The 26,201-nt window shown below is 41.2% G+C and overlaps 1 protein-coding gene across 3 annotated transcripts in view; it reads left to right on the top strand.

Moving 5' to 3' along the window:
• AFF3 (AF4/FMR2 family member 3) overlaps window positions 1-26,201 on the top strand; it is a 321,693-nt gene that overhangs the window by 252,264 nt on the left and 43,228 nt on the right. For all 3 annotated transcript variants that reach the window (XM_030957367.1, XM_030957375.1, XM_030957383.1), the window contains one exon: window positions 21,903-22,068. In XM_030957367.1, coding sequence (XP_030813227.1) covers window positions 21,903-22,068 — 166 coding nt within the window. The remainder of the gene's footprint in view (window positions 1-21,902; window positions 22,069-26,201) is intronic.

Below are 26,201 nucleotides of genomic sequence, written 5' to 3' on the forward strand. Positions count from 1 at the left end.
CAATAAAAGTCCCCATAGGCAATGAACATGTTGTAAAACAAAAGGGATTTTAATCCTGATAGTAATTCTGGTAGCTAAAACTTGCTTTCTTCAAACAGGTGGGAGGACAGCTGATAACATTATGCCTTTCTTACTTCAGCAGTGGGATAAGAGAACAGAGAGCCCTTTACGAGGAGTAACATGTTGTGCTATTTTTAGGGCTAGGCTGCAAAAAGTGAAATGTTATAAATACATTTGTATCTATTTCCTGGCAGTCTGATGAAAGAGAGCTCAGGTTTACACAGCACCAAAAGCAGGAAACCGGCGGCCGCTCTGTTCACGCAAATCACCACTTTCATTACCACTTCATTTTAAGAAAAGGTGAAAATTCATAGCAAGCAGCAACACCTCAGCCTGGTCCAGTTACATGACACGAGTTTGGGATTTTTGACTCCTGTGTGCCTGTGAGTCGCATCCTAGCTGTAGCTCGGGGAGTCTCCAGAGCAGGTGCAGCAATGCAAAGGAGAAATCTCAGTTCCCTGTGAGTGAGGCAGCAGTCCATGCAGCAGATGGAAGGAGATCCCCCCTTCAAGCTTTAATCGTTCAGTAATCAGCCAGGCACAACAGGGCTTTCTGGCACCAGCTCCATGGATGATGACATGCTTGCTCCAGTTGGTTTTTCCTGCCTTCCTGCAAAGATGGTTTAGAAATCTCAGCTAAATTTCTGGGTTTGCCTTTGTCACTGGTAAGGCTATCTGCCTTCTGTCCTCTGTAGTTTTTAATTTTAGATTCAAGAGCATTTCCCCCTTGCCCTTGTTTTTGTTCTGACCCTGGCAACAATGGAGGCAGAAAGGAAAGGGGGGACTGGCTAGCTCAGGGGAGAACAGTCAAGTTCTGCAGGAGGCCAATCCCATGAAAAAGACATGCTGGTGCTAGGGATGGGCAAGGGATTCCTCAGAACAGTGTCCTCATGGGGCACCAGTGGGGACAACACTGTGTAACAAGTCTGTGCTTTGGCTGCCCTTTGTTCTCTGAGGGGTGAAGAGGATACTACACAGATACAGAACTCTGTCCAGTTTCTTTGCAAAAAAAAAATAGCATGAGTTAGTACAAAGAATGAGGTACCCTGTGATTTCTCCATGGGGATTGGTTGTGGCTGATCAGGCCTGAAATGCTCCTGTAAGGAGTCACATTGCTGTGATCTGAGATACTTTGCTCCTCCATGCAGTCCCATCCAGGTGTCTCCTCTGTTTTTTCATGACTGCCTCAATTTTGATGTAAGATGCAGGAAAATTTTTATCCTTTCCTCTCTCTTGGAAAAGTATTGGATTTAATCTACCACTGAGGAATGGTTCATACTGTTCTAGGTTTCTTGCATTTCAGTGAATGGAAATGTGTGTTCTTTGAACAGCCTGGGTTTTCTCCCAAATAAAAACTGGAGTGTTTTTGAAATTAAACAAAGCTCTTATGGTGGAACAGTTTTTTACCACAGCTATGTCACATATGCTGGTGGGAAGGCACAGCAGCAGTCCAGTAGGGCACAACTAGCTCCTCCAACACCCTCACTGGCAACCTGATGAGCAGGGAAAGTATTCAGACTTTGGAACCATTGAAGCTTTTTTGATGTAAACCGAGATCCAAAAATCTCAAATGGCTCATTTTCTAAAGTTATAAGGTTGGGTTTTTTTGCTCACTCAACATTTCCAGGGAGTCTGTCTGGTGACATTTTCTTTACAAATTACCAGACCAAACACTTTCTGCTTTATTTTTCATTATTATTGCTTTCTTTGAGGTTCTGTTTCATGGGTAAATTCAAAATTGGAGGGCTTTGTTCCAAACTGGAATGGCATGAAATTTCAAATTCCTTCTCCAAATGGAAGACCTTCCTTTTCTCAAGGGCTGTATTTATAGTAGGCTGCCCTTTTTGCAGTCAGAGAGAGGCCAAATCATATTATGACTGTCTGCTCTAATGTGTTTTTAACTGAGAAGTAAAATTAGGCCTGGATTGAAACTGGATGTAAAAAAGTTTAAGTTCAGATATTATATTTTTCTAACCTGCAAATTTTATCATTTTGAAAAGCAGAAATAAATAGAAATTACTAAAATTAAATTAGGTATTTTTCCACAATGTATGACTTAAACATGACACATGCTATCTTTGACATGGTCTGCAATCTTCTACCATTTTAGCCAAAAAGAAAGTTGTTTATTTCAAAGGTAGGTATGTTATATCCTACAAAATTTACTTTGCATAGCAGTGTATCTAATGTGTTAGATTGTTATCAAGATTTTAAAAGGTTTTTTCATTCTTGACTCAGGCACAGAACTCTTTTTCAGGCTGAGACACTGCCTCTCACCCACACATTCACACAGAAGAGAATAGGTCCTTCTCTGTGAAAACTTAGAAGCCAAACAATTCACAAGTACCTCTCACCTATTACTTTCTGGCACAATCAAACATAGCCGCTCTAAATGAATAGTTTGTCAAATAAAATTAAAAACAAAAAAAAAAAAAAAACACCCAAAAACAAACAAAGAAACAAACAAAACCACCAAAAAACCATAAAAAACAGGGAAGTGTGGTTAAAGAATCCCATTATTCTGATTTAACAGATATAAATCCCCTCTCAAAAAGTCATAGAGACCTGCCAAGTAAATTTATTGCTTTGCAATGATCCTTTAAGACACTTTAATATGCTTTTTTGAGGATCTGCTGTAGACACTTTAATATGCTTTTTTTCTGCTGTGGCCCTGGTGTTGTGCATACCCGGGGAGGTTTGTATTGTCTCATGCCCAGGAAGGTGATGCCTGCTGGCGGGGAAGGTGCTGCTTAGGGAACAGCTAGACCCTGGTTCCCAGCAGCCCTAAGGGACTTTGCTTGCCATTCCCATCATTCCCATCTTCCTTTTCTTCCTTCCTATAATGCCTTTAGAGGGAGAAGAGGAAAACCAGACTTGCAGCCTCTGTCACATGCACCTTCCTCTATGTGGCCTCAGATCTCCATGATATTGGCTGTTTCCCGAGGCGACCTTGTCCCAGAGCCTCTCTATCTGCCCATCATGGACCCTTCCTGTGTTTCTTGCTCAAGTTGCCCTTTCCCCATTCCTCAAAACCACTGTGACCCCACTGGGGTGCCTGGATCCTCCCCTGGAGCCCCCATCTCCCACCAGTCTCCTCCAGCCGCCCCAGGAGCTGAGCCCCTCTGGTCTGCAGTGCCATCAGTGATGCCAAGTGCAGGGTACCCAAGCATCACTCACTGCTGAAAGCTTGATGTGGCCCCCGTCATTGGAGGGGGACGGTGGAGAAACAGCTGTAGAGAGGACCAGCCCTGTTTTGCCTGGTTTGCAGCCCCACAGACACCTGAGGCAGGGTGGGGGCTGGCACTGCCACCACCCAGCCAGGGCCATCCTTGGCTGCTGGCCCACGCTGGGGCACCACACCATCAGCTGGACGGGGGGGCTCTGTCTGCACCCTGAGCCTTTGCACTCACCTCCCCAGTAACCATCACTCTGCCCTGCTAATAATGCCCTCAAATACTGACTTCCTGAAGCCACTTCTTTTAAGGTCATGATGTCTCTTTTTCTACAACTTAATAAGCTTGATACTGACCATGTGGAGTTAGAGTGGGTTTGTAAATATTTGTATCTTCAGCATTATTTCTTTGATAGCAAACACTAGAACAATAATTCCCACATTAAAAAGGCTCTTGGGAAGGGTTTAGGAATCTGGCCAGGAAAAAATAGTTGCCTGAAGGAAGAGGAAAAACCTTGGAGAATTACCAGACTCTTTTTTTAAATTTTGAGACAAATGGACTTTTCAAACTTTGCCCTGAAAAGAGAGCTGGTCATGACCTACTATAAATCTCATATGGCCATTTAAAACCTCACAGTGCTCTGGTTAAACAGCATTGCACCAGACAAAACCTCCAGGGCATGGGGACATTGCTGCGGTTTTTCCCTTTCAAGCTTGTATATTGTCCCCATAACATATTGCCAATGTTCACAGGACCAAATGAGACTGTGGCCTTTCTTTAATGTACTCAGAGCTCTTGTGTAGAGAGCCTGTGAGGTCAACAGGAAAACATGGAATGAAATCTCAGCTGAATATCAGTCTTTCCCAGGCTTCCTGGCAATTTCCAACTTCTCACTCTTTTGTTTTCACTTAATAAGATAGAGCTTGTCCTGCACTCAATTAAAAAAAAAAAAAAGTTGTGAAAGAGCTAAGACTCAGAAAATGAGCAGTTTTATAAAAGCCTGGCAGATGCCCAGTCTGCTAAACCTAATAAGAAGCACACTCATTTTTCCAGTTTGAAACTTTTTGGTGCAAAGACCCCTAGTGCAAATATCTCCCACAGGACTTGTGGGAAGAGTGCCAGTGGATAGAAGAATAAGAGTGCTGGTATTCTGACATGAAAACTGTAGCCTACATTTTTGAAACAATGGTGTTGAAAAGTGGAGCTCTGAGAAGAACCTAATTTTGGGCTTCTCCAGCTGTCAGATCACCCTCAGATTTCCTACTTCTTCTGCTAGAGAGGCTCACAGCACAGCACCTTGCTCTGTTAAAGCTGAAGAGGAAAGCAACAACTGCAATGTCATTTGTGCAAACCCAGAGAACAGTCTGAGAAGACAGCAAAACTTTAACACTCCTTTGAGATTATCACTCTATAATTGATAGAGATGTACTGGTTAAGATGTACCTCTGTTTCAGCTTCTCTTTTTACACCATTTTCTATATTAGCATATTATGTGCTTGTCAAGTACAACCAAATTTTAACTTCAGATTGCTGATGTTTTATGAGTATTATATAAATGCGTGTATATATATATATATATATATATATTTCCTAAATTATTGTAAAGGATTTAAAGGTTGATGAAAAGCAGCAGGTCCAGGAGTTTTTCCCTTGCATTGCAAGTACATCTGCCCCCTCCTGGAGCCTTGAATTATCCCCATGCATGTGTGCAGACAAAGGGCACTGTTGAAGCAGATGAGTGCCTCAGCATTTGATGTCATTAACTAATCTGAGCCAACACCACATTATTTTCTAAGAAATGTATTGTATTATTTTCTTCCATTTGGTCAAAATGCAGCATTAGCCATTTAACAAGGGCCATGACAAATTTCTGTCATTGTCTACTGTATGTTGCTGTCCTCTGCCTTTGTAAGGTCTCACAGATTGGTCAGACTGGGAATTATGACAGAGTTGACATATCCAAATTATTAGGGCTGTTTTTATGACCAAAATCTGGTATCACTGTGGAGTAGCAGTAAATTGTGGATCTGGTTTGAATTGTTCATATGTCAGTCATTTACCACTCCAGCCTTTTAAATATATTACAACAAACTATGAAAACACTCTCTGATTAAATGAGAGAACGTATGGCAAATTAATTCCCACTGTCCCAAATGGAGAAGACATACTCCAGTGTCACAATGCACTCCTTGTCTGCTTTGGAGCCAAGCTGCACAGGGATACCATGCACCAGTGTTCATCTGCTGAACTGGGAGGTTAGCTGGAAGAACTGGTAACTGCAAACTCTGTGACTATATGGACCTGCCAGTCACTCCTCTGGTTAATCAACAGTTGCAAGGATGAAAAAGAGGTGCAACGTGGGTAGTCTGGGCAGTATAAAAAGGGACATAATAGAAGGAAGGTAAAATCTGGAATGAGAAAAGATGAGCCTTTGTTAAGAGACTCTTCACTACTTTTTACTAAGGCCATACCATACCTGAAAGAACAGATTTTCTGATACTGTTTACAGGTTGTCATAGGCTGTCATAGGCTGATTGAGTCAAGGCTTAGCTTCTGAGAATATTTGGGGTGTTCAAATACACTTTCTGCTCTTGTGCTGAAAAGAATAATTACCCCCAAAAGATGTGCTGCTTTTTTTTTTCAGAAGTAACACTCAATTCACATGGTCATGATGATTCTAAAATTACCAACATGTGTCCAAAGCTAAGACAAGACAAGGGTTTGCTTAGTTAGGAAGTAATTGCACTAGGCTTGTCTTGCAGCTGGTGAAAAGCTTGTTAAAGGCAATAGTGCAACCCTGAGATTTTCTGTGTTTAATTTCTTACTTGGACATATTTTAATATCTTTGCTTTCATGTTGATATGGTCTTGTCGGGGTTAGAGTTACTTACTTGGTTGCAGGCTCACATGCATGGGAATTATGTTATTTAAATTACATACATCTTCAGTTGACATGACTCATGTTACAACTGAAATGAATAAGCCAGCCCTCTATACTAAAAATAAGCAAACAAATGCAAAACACATCACCATATTAGCAGAATCACAGCACACCGATTAACGGACTGCACAGTCATCAAATCAAGGTCACAATCAAGATCTGAACCAATGAATCAGAGCTCTGAGTTTTCAAACAGACACATTCAATGAAGAAGGTAAACAGCTTTACATGACAAGCTTGACATGATTTGGAACTACATTCAGTTAGTTTTGCATCAGGAAAAGCTGAAGAGAAAACAGTTCATGTTTCAACCAAGCTCCTCACAACTGTTCAAGTCAACACAAGCACTGAGTAAGGCAATTAAGTACAGTATTCTTCAGTCCTTGCCAGTGGTGCATGAGGACTGGTGCTGTTATGGTTCAGTCCAGAGAAGTCCAGCCATCAGAGCAAACTCATCCTTGATGCAGAGTTTAGAATTTCCTTCTCAGTTATCAGTTATTACTGATAAATGTATCAGTCTCAGATACAGTTATCATGTATGGTTATTCTTCTGCTCTTATTCTCGCCTGGCTATCAAACTCAAGTCAGAGGTCACTCTGAAAATCACATGCTCTTGCAGCTTTTAAATTATTGATGTAACATTTATGAAAATACTTCTTGCATAATTACTAGGTAAGGACTATTAATAATTTCTGGAATAATTCACCAGCAGAAAATGATGGATCTAAGAATCTGGCATTTGCTGCTAGGCCGGCAAGCAATTATTATGTGCCTTTTCACATTTTTTCCTTTTTTGGCCAAACAACTATGCATCTATGTGAAATAAAGTGGGATCCTTCCCTTAAAAGAAAAGAAAGTGTTGAGCCTCATCCTTTCTTCCTAAGGATCTTTATTTCACATGGTTGCTGGCTGCCAGCACAAAACGGCAGAAGTTTTGCCCAGGCTAATGACAGACTTTAAAACTGACATCTCCTGCTTGGTGGTCCCAAGAGGTGGCAATGCTTCTCACAGATCCATCCTTTTGCCTGTTTACTTCACTGCACAGATGGAGCCTGGTTTCCTGGATGTGGTCAGTACAGCCTGGTGTCTGGCTGTGGATCACTGCTGAATATACCCATGGCCCTGCAGGCAGAACAACAGGCTGAGGTGTGACACACCAGCCTCCTGCATGGTGTGTGTTCCAGCGAGCAATGACGACCTTTTCCTGCAGGGAAAGCGCTTAAAACCTACACTCAGCAGGTGCCACCTCCTCAGGACAAGCTAATAACCTCATCAGCACACAGTGTCTCCATGTCTTTCTAATAATAATCACTTCTTTACCCTAAATTAGGAAGCTAATATGAATCAGTTCACAGCTTGCCCTGATGACTTTTAATCCAAGACCACAGCTGGCCTTTGTGCTTTTCATCAGATGAATTCCAATAATCATTAAACAAAGTTTTCTCAGTTCTGCTTTAGGTCTGGCCCAACATATCTTGCAGACCTTACTCCTGTGCGACGCTGGCAAAATCCTGCTGTCCTGTAAAATCAGTGATGGCAACATGAATAATTAGCTGCTGTATTTATGCAGCATCAGACTTACAGTTATTTTCCAGTTGTCTATACTGCTTTTCTTTGTATCTAGACCAACCCTGGAGAGTACAGAGAAGTCTGCAAAGTTTTAGTCCATGAGATCATCTCGGTAATTTCTTATTGCAGGCACTGTCTGTCTAATTTTAGTTCTCCCTGTTAAATAATTGTGATATTGTTTCTTTAAAACCCTTGACAACAAAAATCACAACAACCGTAAATAATCCATAGACATATGGAATTGTTTTGAGAAAGAAAGCAAATTGTTGAGACTCCTTAAAATGAAAACCTACCAAGGAAACCCCAGCAGCCTCTTTGACAGTCTGCTCTAAAAATTTTCACTTGCTTTGATGTTGTTTGTAATTTATGCTCCTCAGAGGCTTTTAGATGAAGGAAATCATCTGTTTTAATAATGTGAAACCTTCTTCTGGCTACTCAAGATGGGAATTCCTGCCCTGTTTCCTGTGCCTCTCTGTCATGGCCAGAAGGGGAAGGAGGGCTTAAAAATTGCAGGGCTGTTAGTGATAAGAGCTGTGGCATCACCTACCATCTCAAAATGTCTACCCGAATATTACTTACCTCTGACTGCTGAAGTAACATGTTAAGGAAACCTGTTAAGCTCATTCTCCACTGCAGTGTTATTTCACTGTATTAGTAATTCATAACAACAGGTTATGTGGTAACAAGTATAGGACAAAAGCAATTATTGAAATAGTCCCTTTAATTCAAAATTTTTTTAATTACTAGTGATACCTGTCCTTTTTTTTTCCTCATTTCTGTCGTAAGTCTCCTCATGATTCAAAAATTGCCACTGGGCTATCACCTCTCGTAATTGCCATTCTCTGAGCTGAATGAACAAAGGAAAAATTAAACTGGAGTGTGTCAGGCAAGCAGAATAGGAAATATATGTTCCTGCAGGAAAGCTACTCTCCTCCTAATTACCCTGCAATTTCCAGGTTCAAAACGTAATTTATGAGCAGCATAGATAGAATGGCCACATTAGTCCATTATTTCATGATGTTCTTTTCTACTCCTGCCTTCAGAAAGAAGGAATTTTGTAGCTGTCAGTGCATTGGCATTGTCAGCAGCTGCTCTGGGCAATGATGCTAGAAAACTGCAGTGGAGAGATACTCCCAAAAAAATGTTAAGCAGTCTCCTAACAGCCCAGTTTTATAGAAGAGAGGTGCTGTAAAGTACAGCTCAATAAATAAAGCTTAATCTGATGGGCTGCCTCAGACACTGCTGGTCACGTTCAGGAACAGATTCAGAAATATTTGAAGAAGGAAGTTTTCCAGCCTGTGGCTGCTGGTGTTGCATGTTTCACTTACTGTAAAATACACCAAATGCAGCAAATGAACCTCACAAACGCCTCCTGAGTCTATTTTACTCTGACAAGTATGGAGTAGCCTGCAAAAGGATGGAGTAGAGGGTGAAGCTGCGAACATGTGATAGGCAGCTGAAATGTTTCAGCTGTAGGTTTGGTGCCTGAGGCCAAGTCTGCATTTCAGTCAAGTTGGGGAATTACTTACTCATCATCTGAGTGAGCTTTAAACACAAAACAGGGGGACACTTGTGGCCAGATGGAACTCAGGAACCATTCAGTGCCCACGTAGTTATCACATTATCACATTAGTTAGCACCATAGTTTGTGATACTTGAGCTAGTCCCAACAGGGTCACAGAGTGACTGAGGCTGGAAGGCGTCTCTGGGGATCATCCAGTCCCACCCCCACTCAGAGCAGCATCAGCTAAAACAGTTGCTCAAGGCCAAAGTTGGGTCTTGAATATCTCCCAGGATGGAGACTCCACAGCCTCTGTGTAACCTGTTCAAGAGCTTGACCATCCTCACAGAAAAAAAAAATTGTTATATTTAAATGGAACTTCCTGTGTTTTGATTTTTGTTCTTTGCTTCTTGTCCTGTCACTGGGCACCACTGACAAGAGCCTAGCTCCATCTTCTTTACTTCCTTCTGTCAGGTATTTATCCTTCCCAGTCATCTCAGTCTCCTCATGTGAAAGATGTTCTAATCCCTTAATCATCTTCATGGCATTTTGCTGGTCTCCATGTCTCTTCTGTGCTGCAGAGCCCAGATCTGGATCCTGGGAGAGGCCAGGGGAAAGCAAAAAAGTAGAAGAGGAAAGGCTAAGTTCAAAGGCAAAAGGGAAAACTGTCTTGCTGATTCTGGATGTGACATGCAAACCTCTGAGTCAGTTGACTGAGAGTTCATTGCCTCCCAGCTGTACACAAAGTCCATCAGTATTTTTCTTTGTTGCAATCTAAATCCATAAGGAAGCTTGCCCCTTCCCTGATAAAGCATTAGATTATATTGCTTGGGAGTATCAGTCCTAAATATTCTGTTTCAGTTTCCTGCAGAGAATGTTGAACGGAGTGCTCTTAGGAATGGGAGATGCCTGCTCTGATTCATTCTTCCAAGGTTTTGTTTTTACTTTGCCCCTGAGGAATTAGCCATTTTTAATGACTTTAATGATTAATAAAACTGTCTGAAGGCCTGCTGGGGTCTTCAAGCTAGTAGTTATCAACAAAGTCATCTAGCTTTCTCCCCTAGTGCCTAAGATAATGGCAAAGCCCCAGCGCTTGATCTTTCTCCCCAAGCTGAAGCTTGCCTAGCTGCACTTAGGGTCGTGTTGGGGTGATGAAAAAAAATCCCCAAGAGTTACTTTCATGCTGCACTGACTATGGAAAATCATACTCTCCTGGAAATCTGTGTCTCATCTTAGCAAAACTCTTGTGCAGACTCTCCAAGTTTCCCCCAGCTGTTTCCCAGCTGCAGGCAGGTGATGTGATACCCTTTTAAAGAAGCACTGAATGTATATCCTCACAGCTGGGCACTGAACTCCCAGCAGCAACACATGTTGACTCCTACACCTTTAACAGTCTCCATGCTGGGTCACACTGCTGAACACACATTCCTGCTCTGAAGAGGCTCGCCACTTGACACAGAACATCCTAGGCCATGCAGGAGCTCAGGCAGGCAGGGGAATGTTTGAGGCACTGCAGTAAGACCGGTGCCAGATAGGGACTGTTGGCCTGGGGGCAGAGAGAGGAAAAAGACAGCAACAGCTTGTTATGCCACTGGGAGGGGAAAGCAGCACCAACTGGCAATATTCCTCCCCGTCCCTGTGCCCTCTCCCCACTGGCATGTGTGCATTTCCTTTCTGCCCCACTGGGAAAGGCAGCGAGAGCAAAACATGCATTGAAGAATAGGCAAGGGCATCTCCACAGCTTTAGTGATATTGTAAATTCACAGGAAACCTAAAAAGATGCATGGTGGTTAATGAACAGCAAAACATGTGAGATACGGATTGAAAGGTATATTGGAAGATATATGTTTAACTACATCAGGACACAGCATGGTGTAAGACCAATTTTTTTTTTTAATTAAAATGTCATATAGATCTAGTGTTTCTCGTAGTAGTTGGTAGCACATTTCACAGAACTAAAGGATTGATAACATCCTGCAGGAGGTTGCAGCTGGGGAACCACTGAGTCCAGACACATTGGTACCACATTGTAGATTAATAAAGCAAATAAAATTATATTTACTTTGAAATTTATTTCTGCCTCCCCTCATCATCTGTGTGTGCATGAGTAAACTTCAAGTTTACTTTCCATGGATAACATCTAACAAAAAGATGCAATTCACATTCAATTTTTCCTTTGAATTGTAAAGGGCAATTTATATCACTCTTCGTAACATTTATATATTTGTGCATATCATACTTCTTCATAGTTTTTCACAGATCACATTATACCTGAGGAAGGCACAGCAAAGGTTACTCATAGACACTGCTCTCTGCTTCAAAATCCTTCATCAATTATCTGCACACTGTGTTTACTGAGTTACAGTGGGTCAGATCCTGACACCCCCAGTAGACAGACCATTCCTGCTCTTCAGGAGCACTTCTGCGTACTCTTATCCAAGCTGTTAATTATGATAATTCTAAACCAGAATAAGGGGTCAAGAATCTGAGCCTGGTCAGAATGGGAGAAGTTTTTTTTCAGGGGCTCAGACCCCTGAAAACCTAAGGCTGCATCACAAGCAAATACTCAACAGCTAAAAGTTCATTTAAATATTCTTTATTTCCTGCTAACATGTCAATAATAGGTAAACAGCATATCCTGGAAAACTGTTTCTAAAAACATATCTAAGCATTTTTGGATCACAATGGAAAACAGGCTGTGCCTACAACAGAAAGGAGAACAGAAGAACCTTTTACAAGTCTTCAAATAATCTCAAAGTAATTAGCTTTTAACATCCTCTCTGCTACAATTCTGGGCTTTATTAGCTGTTCTGCTTGCCATTCCTGAGCCTGCCTAATGTCTCCTGTAGAACAACTATGCATTTTTTTCAGGCATTTGTCATTTCTTGAAACATATAAAAGAGAGCACTTGGATTCAAATAACAGACCATCTAAATGCTGTTCTGCATAGGGAGTGATATATGCTGACAAGGACTAGAAGTCAAATGTTCTTTTTATGGTTTTTTATGGTGAGCAAACCTACTTAAAACAAGCTTCTCCTCAAAGCAGCATATTGATTAGAGCTGACGGGCCAAAAAGACCTTTGGGAGACAACAGAATATGGCTTGAGTCAAAGAGTAACACTAAAGCTGGCAGCAGCAACATTAAGAGTCAGTGAAACCTGAGAGAGTTTGTCTCATGCTGAAATTTATTGCACCCATTTGGACAGCCATTATGGTAGTTAGTAAATTTATCTGCACAAGTTCATCTGTATTTGGACTCTCAGAGCTTAGTGAGAGGTCCTGCAAGGCAGAACCATCTCAGGGTCTGCTGACTGAGGCAAACGATTTCTGTGCTGAGGCAAGGTGTGACTGTGTCTGAAGACTATGAAAGGCTGTTTGTATTGATGGCCAGCCACAGCATTAACAGTAATTCTGAAATAAGGTGATGGCAGGCCCGTGCAGATGAGGATTTTCTAGTCTGCACTACTGTGGTTTTCTTCTGAGGCTTGATGAAGCTGTCACTCACAAGCAAAAATGGCTGTTCTCTTGGATAGAAGTACATTTACACTTCACATTTTAGGAAATAAATGGGCAAAAAGAGCAACACCCAGTCTAATATCCAGTGAAACGGTATCAAAATCTCCTGATGAGACATAGTGAAAATGGTAGGTTAAAGCCACTCTACAGAATATATTGCACTGTTCCTTTGCCTAGTTTCTGCAATTACCATTGGATTGAAATTGCCATTACCATTACCAGTGGAGATGTTCCTTATCTTAATTGATGACTGGTTACAGTGCCTAATTACCTTTTTTTTTCTAACGTGTCTCTTGGCTGGTTGAAGCCAACCAGACTGCTGGAATCACCTTCAAAATGTTAGTGGAGGATCTGTTCCTGAGACAGATATAATTGTTCCTGATACTGATATAATTGAATCTGACAGGGCTTTTGATAGTGGTCTAATGAAATAGTGGAGTACTGAGTTGGGAGTGGATATAGGTCTTCATATTGGATACCAACCCCACCTTAGGATAAGTGGAGAGAGGTGACTGAACACTGAACAGAAGATTATGAAGAGGAATCTGAACCAAACCTCCCTGGCTTCCCATACAGATTACAATGCACAAGGTGCTGGGCATTGTAAAGCACACAGTTTAAGCAATCCTTAGGATCTTAAATTCTTTCTAAGTCCATCAAGAGAGGTAGGAATCTCCAGAGAGTACAAACTGGTCTTGACCAGACAATAGAGGGATCTCAATTAGAAAGTTCCTAACATGGCCAAAATAGTGAAAAAAAGAAAAATTAAAAGTTCTGGAGTGCTTATGAAGGAAAACACACAAAAGCCATTGCCCTTGGTCTCAGGGGGAAATCAGAAGCCATGTTCTATGACTGAATCTTCTCAACAACTTTATCCAGTTCAAATTTATTTCTGGCCCACCCTCCCTCCCCTCAAAAAATGTCTTTATAGAGATTGCTTCCTGATTTGACAGGGGATGCAGAAGGGTGCTGTTCATGGACTATTCTCAAAGCTGTTCATCATTCTCCAGGCCATTGGTCCAAGGCCATGTTCCAAGGACAATATAGGACATACAGACTATGACAGTCATTGCTTCAAGTCCCTGTACTTTGCGACATTAAGAGGCTAATTAATCTACCAAGGTAGAAAGACCCTATCAGTCCTGTTCTGCTAAAGAGTTAACTTGCCTGGACCAGGGACTCTCTCCACTCATATTCAGCTGATGCAAGGTCAATGACAAACACACCAAGGAAGTCAGAGTTGCTTTATTTTTCTTGTGAGCAGGTCAAATAAAACACTGCTGATGCTCCATTTATCTGGAGCGACAAGCATACACTTGGCAGCAGTGGAAAGCAGACGCTGGAATCTGGCACCAGGCTCCCAGCACAGCTGTCAGCCTGCTGACTAATCACTTCATCCCCACGTTAATGCTGCTCCAGGTCTGCTGGACCCTTTCATCTCAGATACCACAGCACACGCTCCTCTTGATAGACCAATTGATACAGAGGTGGCACCATTAATTGTTACATAGCATTTTATTTCAGGAGATTTTTTTAACTCAAGGTGGGTTTTTTCTAGAGGCTTTCTCTTTTCTATCATATCCTTCACAATGGGAGCTGTGATTTGACTGCCTCCAGTATCAACTAGACCTTAATTAGATGCCCCTTGCCATAATGGATTTTTTTCAGGATTTTTGTATATTTATGTGCCTGAGCTTCATAGCTGTTCTTTTAAATAGCCTTTCCTGTATTTTTTTCTTTGGTGACTGTTCTGACAAGCTGCAATTTCACAGTGCACACCTGACTTTCTTCAGAGAGATCTGGTTTGCCTTCAGTTTGTGTTATCAGATGATACTTGTAGTCTTGTCAGCACAAACTATTTAAGAAGCTCCCAGGGAAAGTGCTAAAATATAGGGGGGGCCTATGAACTCTGTTCTTGGCAGCTGTGCTTTATTAGCTGAGCTGTGCAAAGGTGGTGCAGCTAAGGTAATGCAGTGCTTTCACAGAAGCATTATATATTGTGACAAGCCGAACAACCTCCAGGACTCTCACTCATCATGACTCCCATTTCTTACCTCATCCATTACAGGAATCAGGTATGAAAACATTTCTCTGTTTCCTAAAGATATTAACAGACTCCTGGGAAATCATTTACCTGGAGAAAGGGAGAAAGGAAAGTGTTGAGCCTCATTTTTTTGCATTCAGGCTGAAACAGCAAGCTGTGGTAGGGCTCACTGTCTTCTCCTGTTAGTGAACGATAGGTTTTTGCAATTGGTAAGTGGAAAGAATTCAGACATTTAATTGGTTTAATGCTTCTAGTTAGCAAAGGCACAAAACCATAAATTTGTGTCACTTCCATACTGACTTCAGAAAAAGGATATCCAAGGGCTTTTTAAAGAATAGTGAAAGACATCTAACACACACTGATGGTGGGAAGTTCAGTCACACCCATGTATGAGATGGTGGCTGGAGTCTTGGAAGGGTTGTTTGATTTGGTCATTCAGACACAATGGAACAGACCTAAAACTAGAGCAGAGCCTTTCTATCATAGAAGCATACAGGTATGGAAAGACTTGGGTTAGAATGGACCCTAAAGATCAGGGGAGTTGGAACTGGATGATCTTTAAGGTGCCTTCCAACCCAAGCTTTTCTGTGACTTTGTGATTGTACTCATCTTTCAATGTTAAGTACACAACCAGTCTTTGTACTGGTATTTTAAGCCATGGTGGTATCTGGCTGTTGTCTGTGCATGTTCTAGAGTTTATGGTATCATTTCCCTTTTCTCAGCATGATTTTATCCTGAAACAAATGGATGAGGTCCACCTCCATTCTGTGGGCTGTCCTTATGGTGCTATTTCTTGGCATTCCACAATTGCCTCAGAAGATATCCCCATATGTTCTGTTACAATATTTGGATGGCCTGATCTTCAAGTCCTTATAATTCCCATGCTTCAGAGGTCTTTGCTGGAAGAGAATTTGAAAAATACCCAGGGGCAGCAGCAAGAAGTGGGCATTTTCATGGCTTCTGTGATCCATTCACAATGATTGGGACAGGAATTCCCTACTGTGTGTATGAGAGACGTGCAATATCTTCAGTGCCAGGCAGCAGAGATATTTATACAGATCTTGGCACAATGTTCTGAGTCTGTGCTTTGAGGAAGTACCATGTGGAATTTGCTTCTTGCAATAAAGGGATAAAGAGTTTTCCATAAAAGACCTTCAATGGGTAGTAGGTTGGCTCTGAGGGAAGAAGGAAGTGGTGTTTCAGATACTTTAATCTGAAATCAAAATAGAGGCTCTGCCAACAGAGCTCCTTTAAACCATGGAATATGTTTTCATCGCTGAATTTGAAATAGTGTTTCAGAGTCTTGGTCAGATTTACTGTTGGATTTAAATCACTGTAGCCTAATTGAAGTCAATGGAGCTATGACAGTTTATATCAGCTAGGGAGCTAGTGTCTGTTTCAAAGTATTGTTTTCCCACAATTGGCCTTGATTTCTAGACAGTGATAGACTTTTTTTCTGGACATCCCAAATACTCTAAGTATTCATACAGTCTTTCTTAGGATTTTCTCAAATGTTTGTGATATATGAATTTGGATCAGCTTTTCCACACTTACCTCTCAGTGTTGACAATATGATCCCTAACAATGTCTCTTGTTTATTCAAATAAGCTCTTCTCACTAGTTATTGCATATCTCTCCCCTCTGGGAAGTCACAGCCACTTAGCAGTTGCACACCAGAATGAGATTTAGAAGAAAAATAGTTTAGATGATCACAGCTGTGCAGATGACACTGAATAAATAGTGTCCTATCTCCAGACACACACACACAAAAATACAGCAGACAATGTCTGATAGTGTTAGTGACCTTTTTGGTAAGAAAGCTTTGGATACAATTCTTGCAAAGTGAAATTACAGAGACCAACTGGACTCTAAAATATGATGCATTTTCCCCCTGCTCAGCACTGCTGAGGCCACACCTCAAGTACTGTGTTCAGTTTTGGGCATGTCACTACAAGAAGGACATTGAGGTGTGGGAGAGTATCCAGTAAAGGGCAACAATGCTTTTGAAAGTTCTGGGGCATGAGTCCCACACGGAGCAGCTGAGGAAACTGGGCTTGTTTACACTGAAGAAAAGAAGGCTCAGGGTAGACCTTATTGCTCTCTAAAACTACTTTAAAGGAGGTTGTGATGAGGTGGGTGTCAGCCTTGTCTTCTATGCAGCCAAGGAAGGACGAGAGGAAATGGCCTCAAGCTGGGCCAAGAGATGTTCAGGTTGGATATTAGGAAAAAATTCTTCACTGAAAGAGTGGTAAAGGGAAATAGTAGAGTCACCATACCTAAAGTATTCAAAAAATGAATAGACATGGAACTTTGTAAAATGGTGTAGTGGGCCTGGAGGTATTTGGTCAAGGGTTGGACTTGATGATCTTGGAGGTCTTTTCCAACCTTAATGATTCTATGAGCATTTGCATAGCCTTTGTTGTGGCTGGAAAAGTATTTGAGAGGCTCACTGATATGTTCCTTTGGCAAAGTCATTTCTCCAAGGCCTGATTCTCCATTGCATTCTTGATAATCATTTGTGCCTGTATAAAGTAGGTATAAAGTGCCTTCATATTGTAATGCAGTGAAGATCTGGGAACAAATTCTTCAGCATCAGAGGGATTTTTTTCTTTATATTGTCACTGAATACTTGCAGTTTGGTAAAGAACTGCATCAGTTTTACTTGTATCTTTATCCACACTGCATGTGTTTGAGCCTGAATTCCTGCAATGCAGCATATGCCTAGCCTGGGAAATTCTTGTGGCCAGTGCTGAATGCCATGATTTATTATCATGGGAAGTAGTGCAACTGTAAGCAGCAGCTTAATATGAAGCAGAGTGGGACTCAGATCCAGCATGATTAACCAGAAGAGATCTCCTGAGGGCCACCAAAGCAATCGCATTTGGGAATCTGTCTCCACTGAGTGAATAGCCAGCTCTAGCACCTTCCTGCACAACTGTTCAAACCACCTTGGTGCCATTCAAAGGCTGGCCATGACCATGCAGCCTGATGGGACTAACGACTGGTCCCACACAAATAACCTTGAGGCCTTGTCCAGGGATTGAGATGGCTCTACCTCTCAACTTGGATCACAAGTTAGTTTGCACAGGGAAGTATCACTCTCCCCAAATCACCATATTTCTGAACTGGCACATATGAGAAAAATTGAGGCTACAAGGAATCTAGCAGTTCTTTTAAAAAGGGTCAGTTGTCCACTAGACAGTGCAGGAAAACAGGTAGTTGGAGACTTGCATGGAAATTAGGTGCCCAGGTCCCCTGTAGCCAGGGTAATGGGAGATATCTGATCAAAAACTTCAGATGATGTGTTGGTTTTTATATGGTCTTATTGCTGAACTTCTGGCAAATTTACAAGGTATTTACTCTCTCTCTTAAGTCAGAGAGTGCAAGTTATGATTAAGAGCTCTAAAGAAAATTGGGTCTCACTCAACTGTCGTTTAATTCCTTAAAATAAAAATAGAAATTCTATGATGTGGTAATTAATTCTGGGGCATAAACCAGTAGCAAAATATGCTCAAATGTTATATGCCACAGTCATTAAAATGTAGATCAGTCTAACTGCATGATCTTGCTTACATCCTTCAGAAAGAGCAGTCCAAAATAAAAGTTACCAATTTTAAAAAAAGGTTGTTTTTTAATAAGAATGCATGAAGACAGATGTAACTGTTATTACCCTGGTCATTATAACATAATGAGGATCCTTATAAGAATATGCTATATTTCAAAATTGAAAAAGTAAAAGGGGGACAGGAGACTTCAGCAGTATCAGCATAAATGGGAAAATATTGTAATGTTTAATTTTTGTAGTATATGGCTACCATTAGAACAGCAAACATAGATTTCCAGATGTTTGTGAAGAATCCAACAGTTATATTTTATATCTAGGGCTGTAGTAACAATTTCTATTCAGCAGCCTAGAAAAACATTTCATGTCACAACAGGAAAGAAATATTACCACGGGTTTTTTCCCCCTCATCCCCTATATAGCAATTTCTGAATATTTCAGTCAATGACAAATAAAAATGATGGTTTAAAAATTAAAACCACAGTCACTAAGGGCAGGACATAAATGTGCAGATGTTTTGTGATGCTCAAGAACTTTTCAGTCACAATGCTGTTGTGGAGAGGACTGGAAATCCATCAGAGTCAGATACTGTCAAAGGCATTCCCTAAGCTATGCTGTCTGAAAAGGCAGTTAACTTTTCATGGTTTTTCCACATTTTCTTAAGGAAAAAAAATCAAAACCACAAAACCTATGCATAATGGCTTGTATATAGCTCTCACGATTTTATTAGCAAGGAATTAACTGCAATCTGTTAATATAAGTGAGCAACCTAAATCTGGAGTTCACTGGGCAACCTGTACAAGTCAGGAAAGCTGCATTGTCCTGAAACTGTTTGCAAAATATCCATTTTCCTTCTCCAAGAAGGAAAATTTTTTACAAGCTTCCCAGGTGTTTCTGTCACCTCTCTGCCTTAATGAAGTTATACAAATGGCTGCCTGAAAATCTTGTCTTTACTGCACCTACATGGCTAGACAAAAACCAAATTTTTAAAGACACTCCTTGTAACTGGTACCTTTAATGCCTGTCCATGAAAACAGACCTCCTGCCACCCAGGAGTTGGCAGACTGTGACCATGCATGTAGCACCAAGCCATCCTGACAGAGCATAAGCTTTTACTGCCACCTCTCTCTCTACAGCCCAGTAGTAGTTACAAGGATGGGAATAAAGATCAAAATATAAATGGATTTCAGCTCCTCTCTCTCCTGTTTATTTTACTCGCTTTTAATTAGTAAGGTGAGATCACAGCTGAGATTTTTTTCCACTGCCTGGCCCCACTGTGCTTTGAAGGATGCAGAAAGCTCTCCAGCAGTGTCAGGATTCCCCAAGCAAGCACAAACTCTCTGGAACAAGAAAGGCACGGGCAGCTGTGCCACTTCCTAGCAAAAGGCAGCAGGGATACTGCAAGTAAAGGCAATGTGGTGGGAGTACTGGCTCGTGCAAGACAGGTGGTCCAGAGGGGAAAGGCTGGCATATGGTAGGGGAGGCAGGTAGAGGGCCAGAAATTGTGCAGCCATGGGGAATTGTGAAGTTGAAATCACCTCTGTGATGGCCCGGCCCCTTGTCAAAGCCTCAGGAATTGCCTGTTGTATGTGGCTTGTGCAAGGTGTCAGGTATCAGTTTTCCATAATGAAAAACACCATTACCATGTAAAGACAATTCATTAGGTGCAACATGGCAGAACTGTAATTAATTATTAGATATTATTTCTCACAAAATGCTTCTCCAAGATCACATTGCATTAGCCACAATATTGGACTGATGGAGCATAAACAAGGGTAATGATAAACACCAGTGAATGGAATTGGGAAGAGATGGTTATCAGGGAACCAGTGTGTTTCATGTGGGGTTTATTTAACAGTCTCATTAATGATCTGGAAAAGGAAGTGAATAACCATTTAATTAAGTTTGCATTTGACGCTAAATTAGAAGTTGCTGCAAACACCTCTGAGGGCAGCAAAATAAATCAAAAGGAGCTAGAAGCTTGCAAGGTAAAAGAGGAAAATGAGATCTGGTATGAAGGAAAAAAGCGAGCTAATCTCTCTGTAGCAAATAATCATGTAGCTATCAGTAGAGGAATTCTGAAGAAAGCAGTGTTGAGAGAGAGAGGTAGGGATGTTAATGGACTATACATTCCCTCACAGCTCGGATATATGTTTACAGAAGCAACGCATCAAGGAGCAGGAAGGTAATAGCCCTTCACTGCAGGGCTGTAGTGAGAAGCCATCTATAATGCTGCACTCTGTTTTGGGCACCCTGTTATCAGAGAGATATAGACAAATTGGAATGAGTTCAGAAAAGAGCCATAAAAATGATCCCATATCCCTGGAGATAATGACTTATGAAGAAAGATCAGAAGAAATAAATGTGTAAAGCCTTGTCTGAAAGATGACTCAAGAAGGACAGGAAAACAATCTGAAAAAATGTGAGAGCAAAAAGGGAAGAGGATAATTTATCATAGTAACTATTAGTAATACGATGAAATAATAAGTAACGACTATAAATTCTAAAAGGGCAACTTCTGGTTGAATGTAGAAAGAAATTTCTGACAGTGGAATTTGGGTTAGTTTGCAGAGAAGTTTCCCAGGGGTAAAAGTAAAAGCTGCATTCAGGTCATTTAAAATCAAATTGGACGACTCACTAGAAAATGCACCCTGCTGTAGGGAGCAATATTGCATTGCCTGGGGAATAAGCTGGATGACTTAATATGATATTTCACACTCAAGTCTTTATGACTGTGATATTTTTAATATGCATGGTCAACTATTTCAGGAAAATACACATTTCTTCTGCTGTCAGGCCTGATAATACAAACACTTGCATGCAAACATAACTTTAAAGAAGGCAAGTAGCTCTGCTGACAGCACTGCATTGCTGACATGCCAAAACACAAGCCTGAGCTCTTCAAGTTTTTGCAGGCTGAGTCTTAGATCTTGAACTGTCAATATCAAGATGGTATATACAGGTAACCACATCATTTATGGGTAGGTAAAGAAGTGTGCAAAATGGAAGATGGGGGTTGGAAGCTCCAGTGAAGATGTATCATTATTGTTATTTTTATGGTTATTGCTATTACTGCTTATGATTGGTAGTGTGGGGTTCAACTTTGTTTCTTAATTGTTCACCTTTTTGGTCTCCTGCTTTCACCTCTGGGCTGAGTGTTCATTAGACAGCATAAAACTGCTTTCTATACTGCTTTTTTAACACTTAGTATTTTTAATATATCCTAAAATATCTATGGAATGGGAAAAGAGACAAGGTGAAGTGAAAACCTGACTCTCCCCCAGATGAAAAAGATGGCAAAGGCTATGGATTTAAATGGGTATGAGAGTAACCCCATCTTTTCCCCCCAGTTATAGCAATGTAATGTTGAAGTCACTTCACTATTTATTAGCAGCAGAAACAAGCTCACAGGCATTCAAAGAGTATGCTCCCTAAAACAGCACGGTTCTTGTATGTGGGTCTTTCATGTTTATGTTCCTGTTTTCTTCTCTTCCCTCCCTGTCCCACACCCCATGGGCTGTGTGTTGGGCTGGCAGCCTGGTGGTGCCGCAGGCCAATGCCCGAGCCTCGGGACTCTCCAGCAAGGGCTCGAGCAGCAGCAGCTCCAGTGAATCCGAGAGCAGCTCCGAGTCTGACTCAGAGAGCGAAAGCAGCTCCAGCGAGAGTGACGGCAGCAAGGCCTCGCACTACTCCAGCCCAGAGGTAAGGGCTTTGCTATCATTTGGGGTGGCACTCCATTACTACACACACTCACACCTTCTCCCAGCCAACCAACACAAGGAGGCTGTGAGGAGATGCATGAAAAAACAATGGGAGAGAAAGGCCCAAGGATCTTCCTCCTGGCATGCTGTGAAATGTAAGTGGCGGCGGATGTTGGGGCAGATTAAAGCATTTGAAACAAAAATAAAGAAAGAAATAACCCTGTTACATTTTCCTCAAATTGGAGATGAGTGGAGCACCTTGCAAGGCTCACAGCTTGCTTGAAGTTTTATGCAACTCTGCCTCCATAGCAATGGCTTGCTTAGTGTGTAAGTCTTGATGTGGGCTCCCAGCACTGCAAGGGAACTTAAGGCTTCTCTACACAGGGAAGCTATTATAAAATCAGTTTGAGGGTAGATTTTTAAAAGAAACCAGTTGTTCACTCATGCACTTCCCTTGCCTCACTCTCTAAGTGAATTATTTTCTGCTACTGCTGCCTTTATGTGATTTCTTTCAATTCACCTCCAAAATGGACTAAACTGAATTACTCATGGTGCAAAACACTGAGCCCAAACTAGTCATCTGGAAAGCTAGCACTGAAAATTTCCACAAGTAGACAAGCCCCAGCCAAACTACAATTAAGCTGCCAGTGCTGTGACACCTTCTGCTTTCACCTCTGCAGAGAGCTCAACAGACACAACAAAGCTGCATTCTCTGCTCTGCTTTTCTACCAGGATTGACATTTTTACATGTTTTGGTCAATACACAAGTTTAGAATTAAACTATGAACTCCACAGCCACATCACACACATTAATGTATGTAAAAATATTCCAAAATCTAGCGGCAAGATTGTAAATACACATGAAATACAGTCTGTGTATTTCCTACTCCACATAAACCATCCAATCACAAGAATCCTCCCCCCAAAACTATGTCTCACCTATTCTCTCACCCTGAAAAAAAAACTATGCTGCAAAAACAGCAAACCTTTCCTCTTATTTTCCTTGGTTATTTGGAGACATATTTCCAATTGAGCAAAATGCAGTACTCACAGAAATATCCTTAATATATTTTTCTCAGGTTCTGTCACTTTTGTTCCTTGTTTAACACTTATCTTCTGTCTTTCCTTCACAGCGCTTTCAGACCCATTTCCAGCTAATTCTCCTCTTACTTTGTCCACTTCCTACATCTCTCTCTTCTTTCCAGTCTCTCTTGTTGCTCTCCCTGCAGTACTCCACATCTTATTTCCCATTCCGAGCTTTCTTATCTGACCTGTTAAGACCCTGTTCTCTGTGTACTTAATTCCCTGCTGGAATTAGTGCAAAGATCTCATTCTTGGTCTCTCCTCTCCCTGTGGGATCCCAAAAGGTGGAAGAAAAGGGGCAAAGAGAAGAAAGAAAGGGGAAGGAAATATGAGATGAAAGGAGGAGAAGCACAGGAAGGGGGGAGTGGTTACTATCTAGGCAGATACCCATGCTGCTTGGGCCCAAGACCAGAAATTCCTCAGAGAATGCACAAAGCTAATTAACTGAGGCAGGTCTTGGATTTCATAAAGTTCAGCAGAGAACTAAGTCATGGAAACATGGAGGAAGTGCCTCCTCTTAAGCATTTTATACATATCCTCTCGAGATCTGTGGAACTACTTTTGTACAGAGCCTGAGCTGTCAGCGATCATTGTCACAAAACAGCTGTCCCACTCCAACAGATTGCTTGTCTCTTTGGATTATATTTGTGTGGTTTGCCTTCTAGGACATGCTGTATGAAACATGCCTACACAAAAATGTAAATGACTGACAAATGTGATGGCTGCAGTGATTTTCATAGGCAATTTTCATCCCTCAATGGGATCTAGGAGACAGCACACACAGATATGGGTGTCCCAGGGAAGTAGAATACCTGTGTTTTCCCCAAGGGTAAATGCTTTCCCAGGGCTATCATATGACTGATGGAACCAGTTCAAACATGCTCAAGTGATGTCGCCAACTAGAAGTCCTTCTAGCTTTGCATAAATACTTTAACTTACATTTATGCACCCAGTGAAGCCATCTTTCTAAAGTATATGCCAGTTTCTTACCCAGTAAATGGAAAGAGACAGGTCTTGGGAAGCTCCCTAAAGGGAGGCCATGTCCACCTAAGTTTAAGTAGTGGACTCAATTCTAGATTTAGTCTTAAAATTAATTGGCTAAGACAAAAAAAAAGTAAATACATCTTGGTTTTTGATTTAGAATTAACTGGTGCTTTCAGGTTCAATGAACTGGAGCAGTCCAGCACAATACAGAAACTCCGTATTTAAAGGTTGGGAGGAACTTAATGTAGAAATCTGCAAACCATTATGATACCTTCATTATCCCCCCCCCCCCCCAATAATCTGAAACATTATATGCACATACTCAAAGATTTTTATTTCTGGGACAGTGTATCTTCTGCACTTGAGGTTATATAACAATTCAAATGCTATTTCATGTCTTCTGTAATTTTTTCCTCATCTCATTTTGAGATTTTCAAGTTGTCCTCAGGTGTCTAAACACAGCTGCCTAGAGTGAAAAAGCAGCTCATTGTAAAGCATACATATAAAGTAGATTAGATGAATTGCACCCTAAAAGTGTCTGTTTCTTTCCATTGACTATTTAGAGCAGTAGTGACTAGCTCAGCTGTCTTCACTTTATGTCTGCAGTAAACTAAGAATAATGGCTGAGCTAGAACAGGAGACAACATTCAGACTGGTTTCAGTGATGTGGACAAATTAAGGTGCCTCAGACATTAATGGGAGTAGTTAAAGCTTTGTGGACTGCCAAACCTAAAATTATGAACAAGGAACTGAGCCTTCTATCTCCTGATTCTTTGCTGAAGTCATGAATTCTTGGAATGACCTTAATTAATGTCATAAATGATGAATCTGGAAAACAATGACATCTTATCATTTTTCAGGTGGTCAGAAAAATTTGGGTGCCAAGTATATAGAAAAAGCTCCATTTCTAAAGCTAAAAATTTGGTTTGTTTGTTCTTTGTTCCATTGAATTATCCTGCAGGCCTTTACTAAAGCTGTCTTTGGTTAGACAACCACGAATTCCTGCTATGAGGGAGGATAAGAGTGGGGAATGGGCAGGAAGGAAGCAGAGAATCTATCCCATGGGACAAAGGCATCACTGGCCTCACCAACAGTAACCAGTCCAGAAGAGAAAAATGCCCCTTTCTGAGCCTCACCAGCCCCTCATAGCAGATGCATTGGCCTTTACAGATTTTGCTGTTGTAACAGTTGACAACCATAGTTTCTTCCTCCTTTTTAAGGAGGAAGAAATATTGGAATTTAATATTGGAATTTTACCATTAGACCATCTGCAGATACTACAGTTACCTTTACAAATAAAATTCATGGGTTTTGGCTGTTCTGGGGACTTATTGAAAAAGACTGCAAACTACATTCTCCCTTCCCTCCAGAAAATTCTTTGTTCCAAGAACCACCTCTTAGAGTATATGTGTGCTTTGCCTGACACATGGGAATGCCCAGTTCTAGTTTGTTAAAGCACTATCAGCAGTGATAATAGTAGCAATATAATCCAATAGTAATAATAATAATAATCATAATCTTCTTCTTCTTCATCATCATTGCCATCTGTGCCTTAAACATAATGAGAAAGCACCACATTTGTATGGGCATTGCCCTGAGTGAAGTATTTGATAACAGGGCAGCACAAGCAAGTTACCACAAGGGTGAATTAGTACATGGATTTGCAATAGGCAGAGTAGCTTGCAGGGATGGTGGGCCAAGTCCATGCACATGTTATGGGCTCTCATATCTCTCAGTGAAAGGGGTGTCATACTTCAAGTTTACCACATATTAGCCACGCCTTAGGTCCCTCTTTGTAGTAACAAGCATAGAGTGACCCCATTACACTGGCATTGTTTAACAACCATTATCCTAGAAAGTGTTTCTGGATAACATTTTGACAAGTTTCTTTTTGGATGCATGCCATTCATGCCTCTGGTTGCACTTGCAGCCTTGAAGAGATCTGAGATATATAGACATGCTGCGTGGGAGTCATCCCACCTAAATCTGCACACTTCTCCTGTAGATACCTACATTTGCTCACCACCTCAGCCTCCCCTTTACAGTCTGTGGAGAGGAAAAGATGTT

This window comes from Camarhynchus parvulus, chromosome 1, assembly GCF_901933205.1.
Source record: "Camarhynchus parvulus chromosome 1, STF_HiC, whole genome shotgun sequence".
NCBI lineage: Eukaryota > Metazoa > Chordata > Aves > Passeriformes > Thraupidae > Camarhynchus > Camarhynchus parvulus.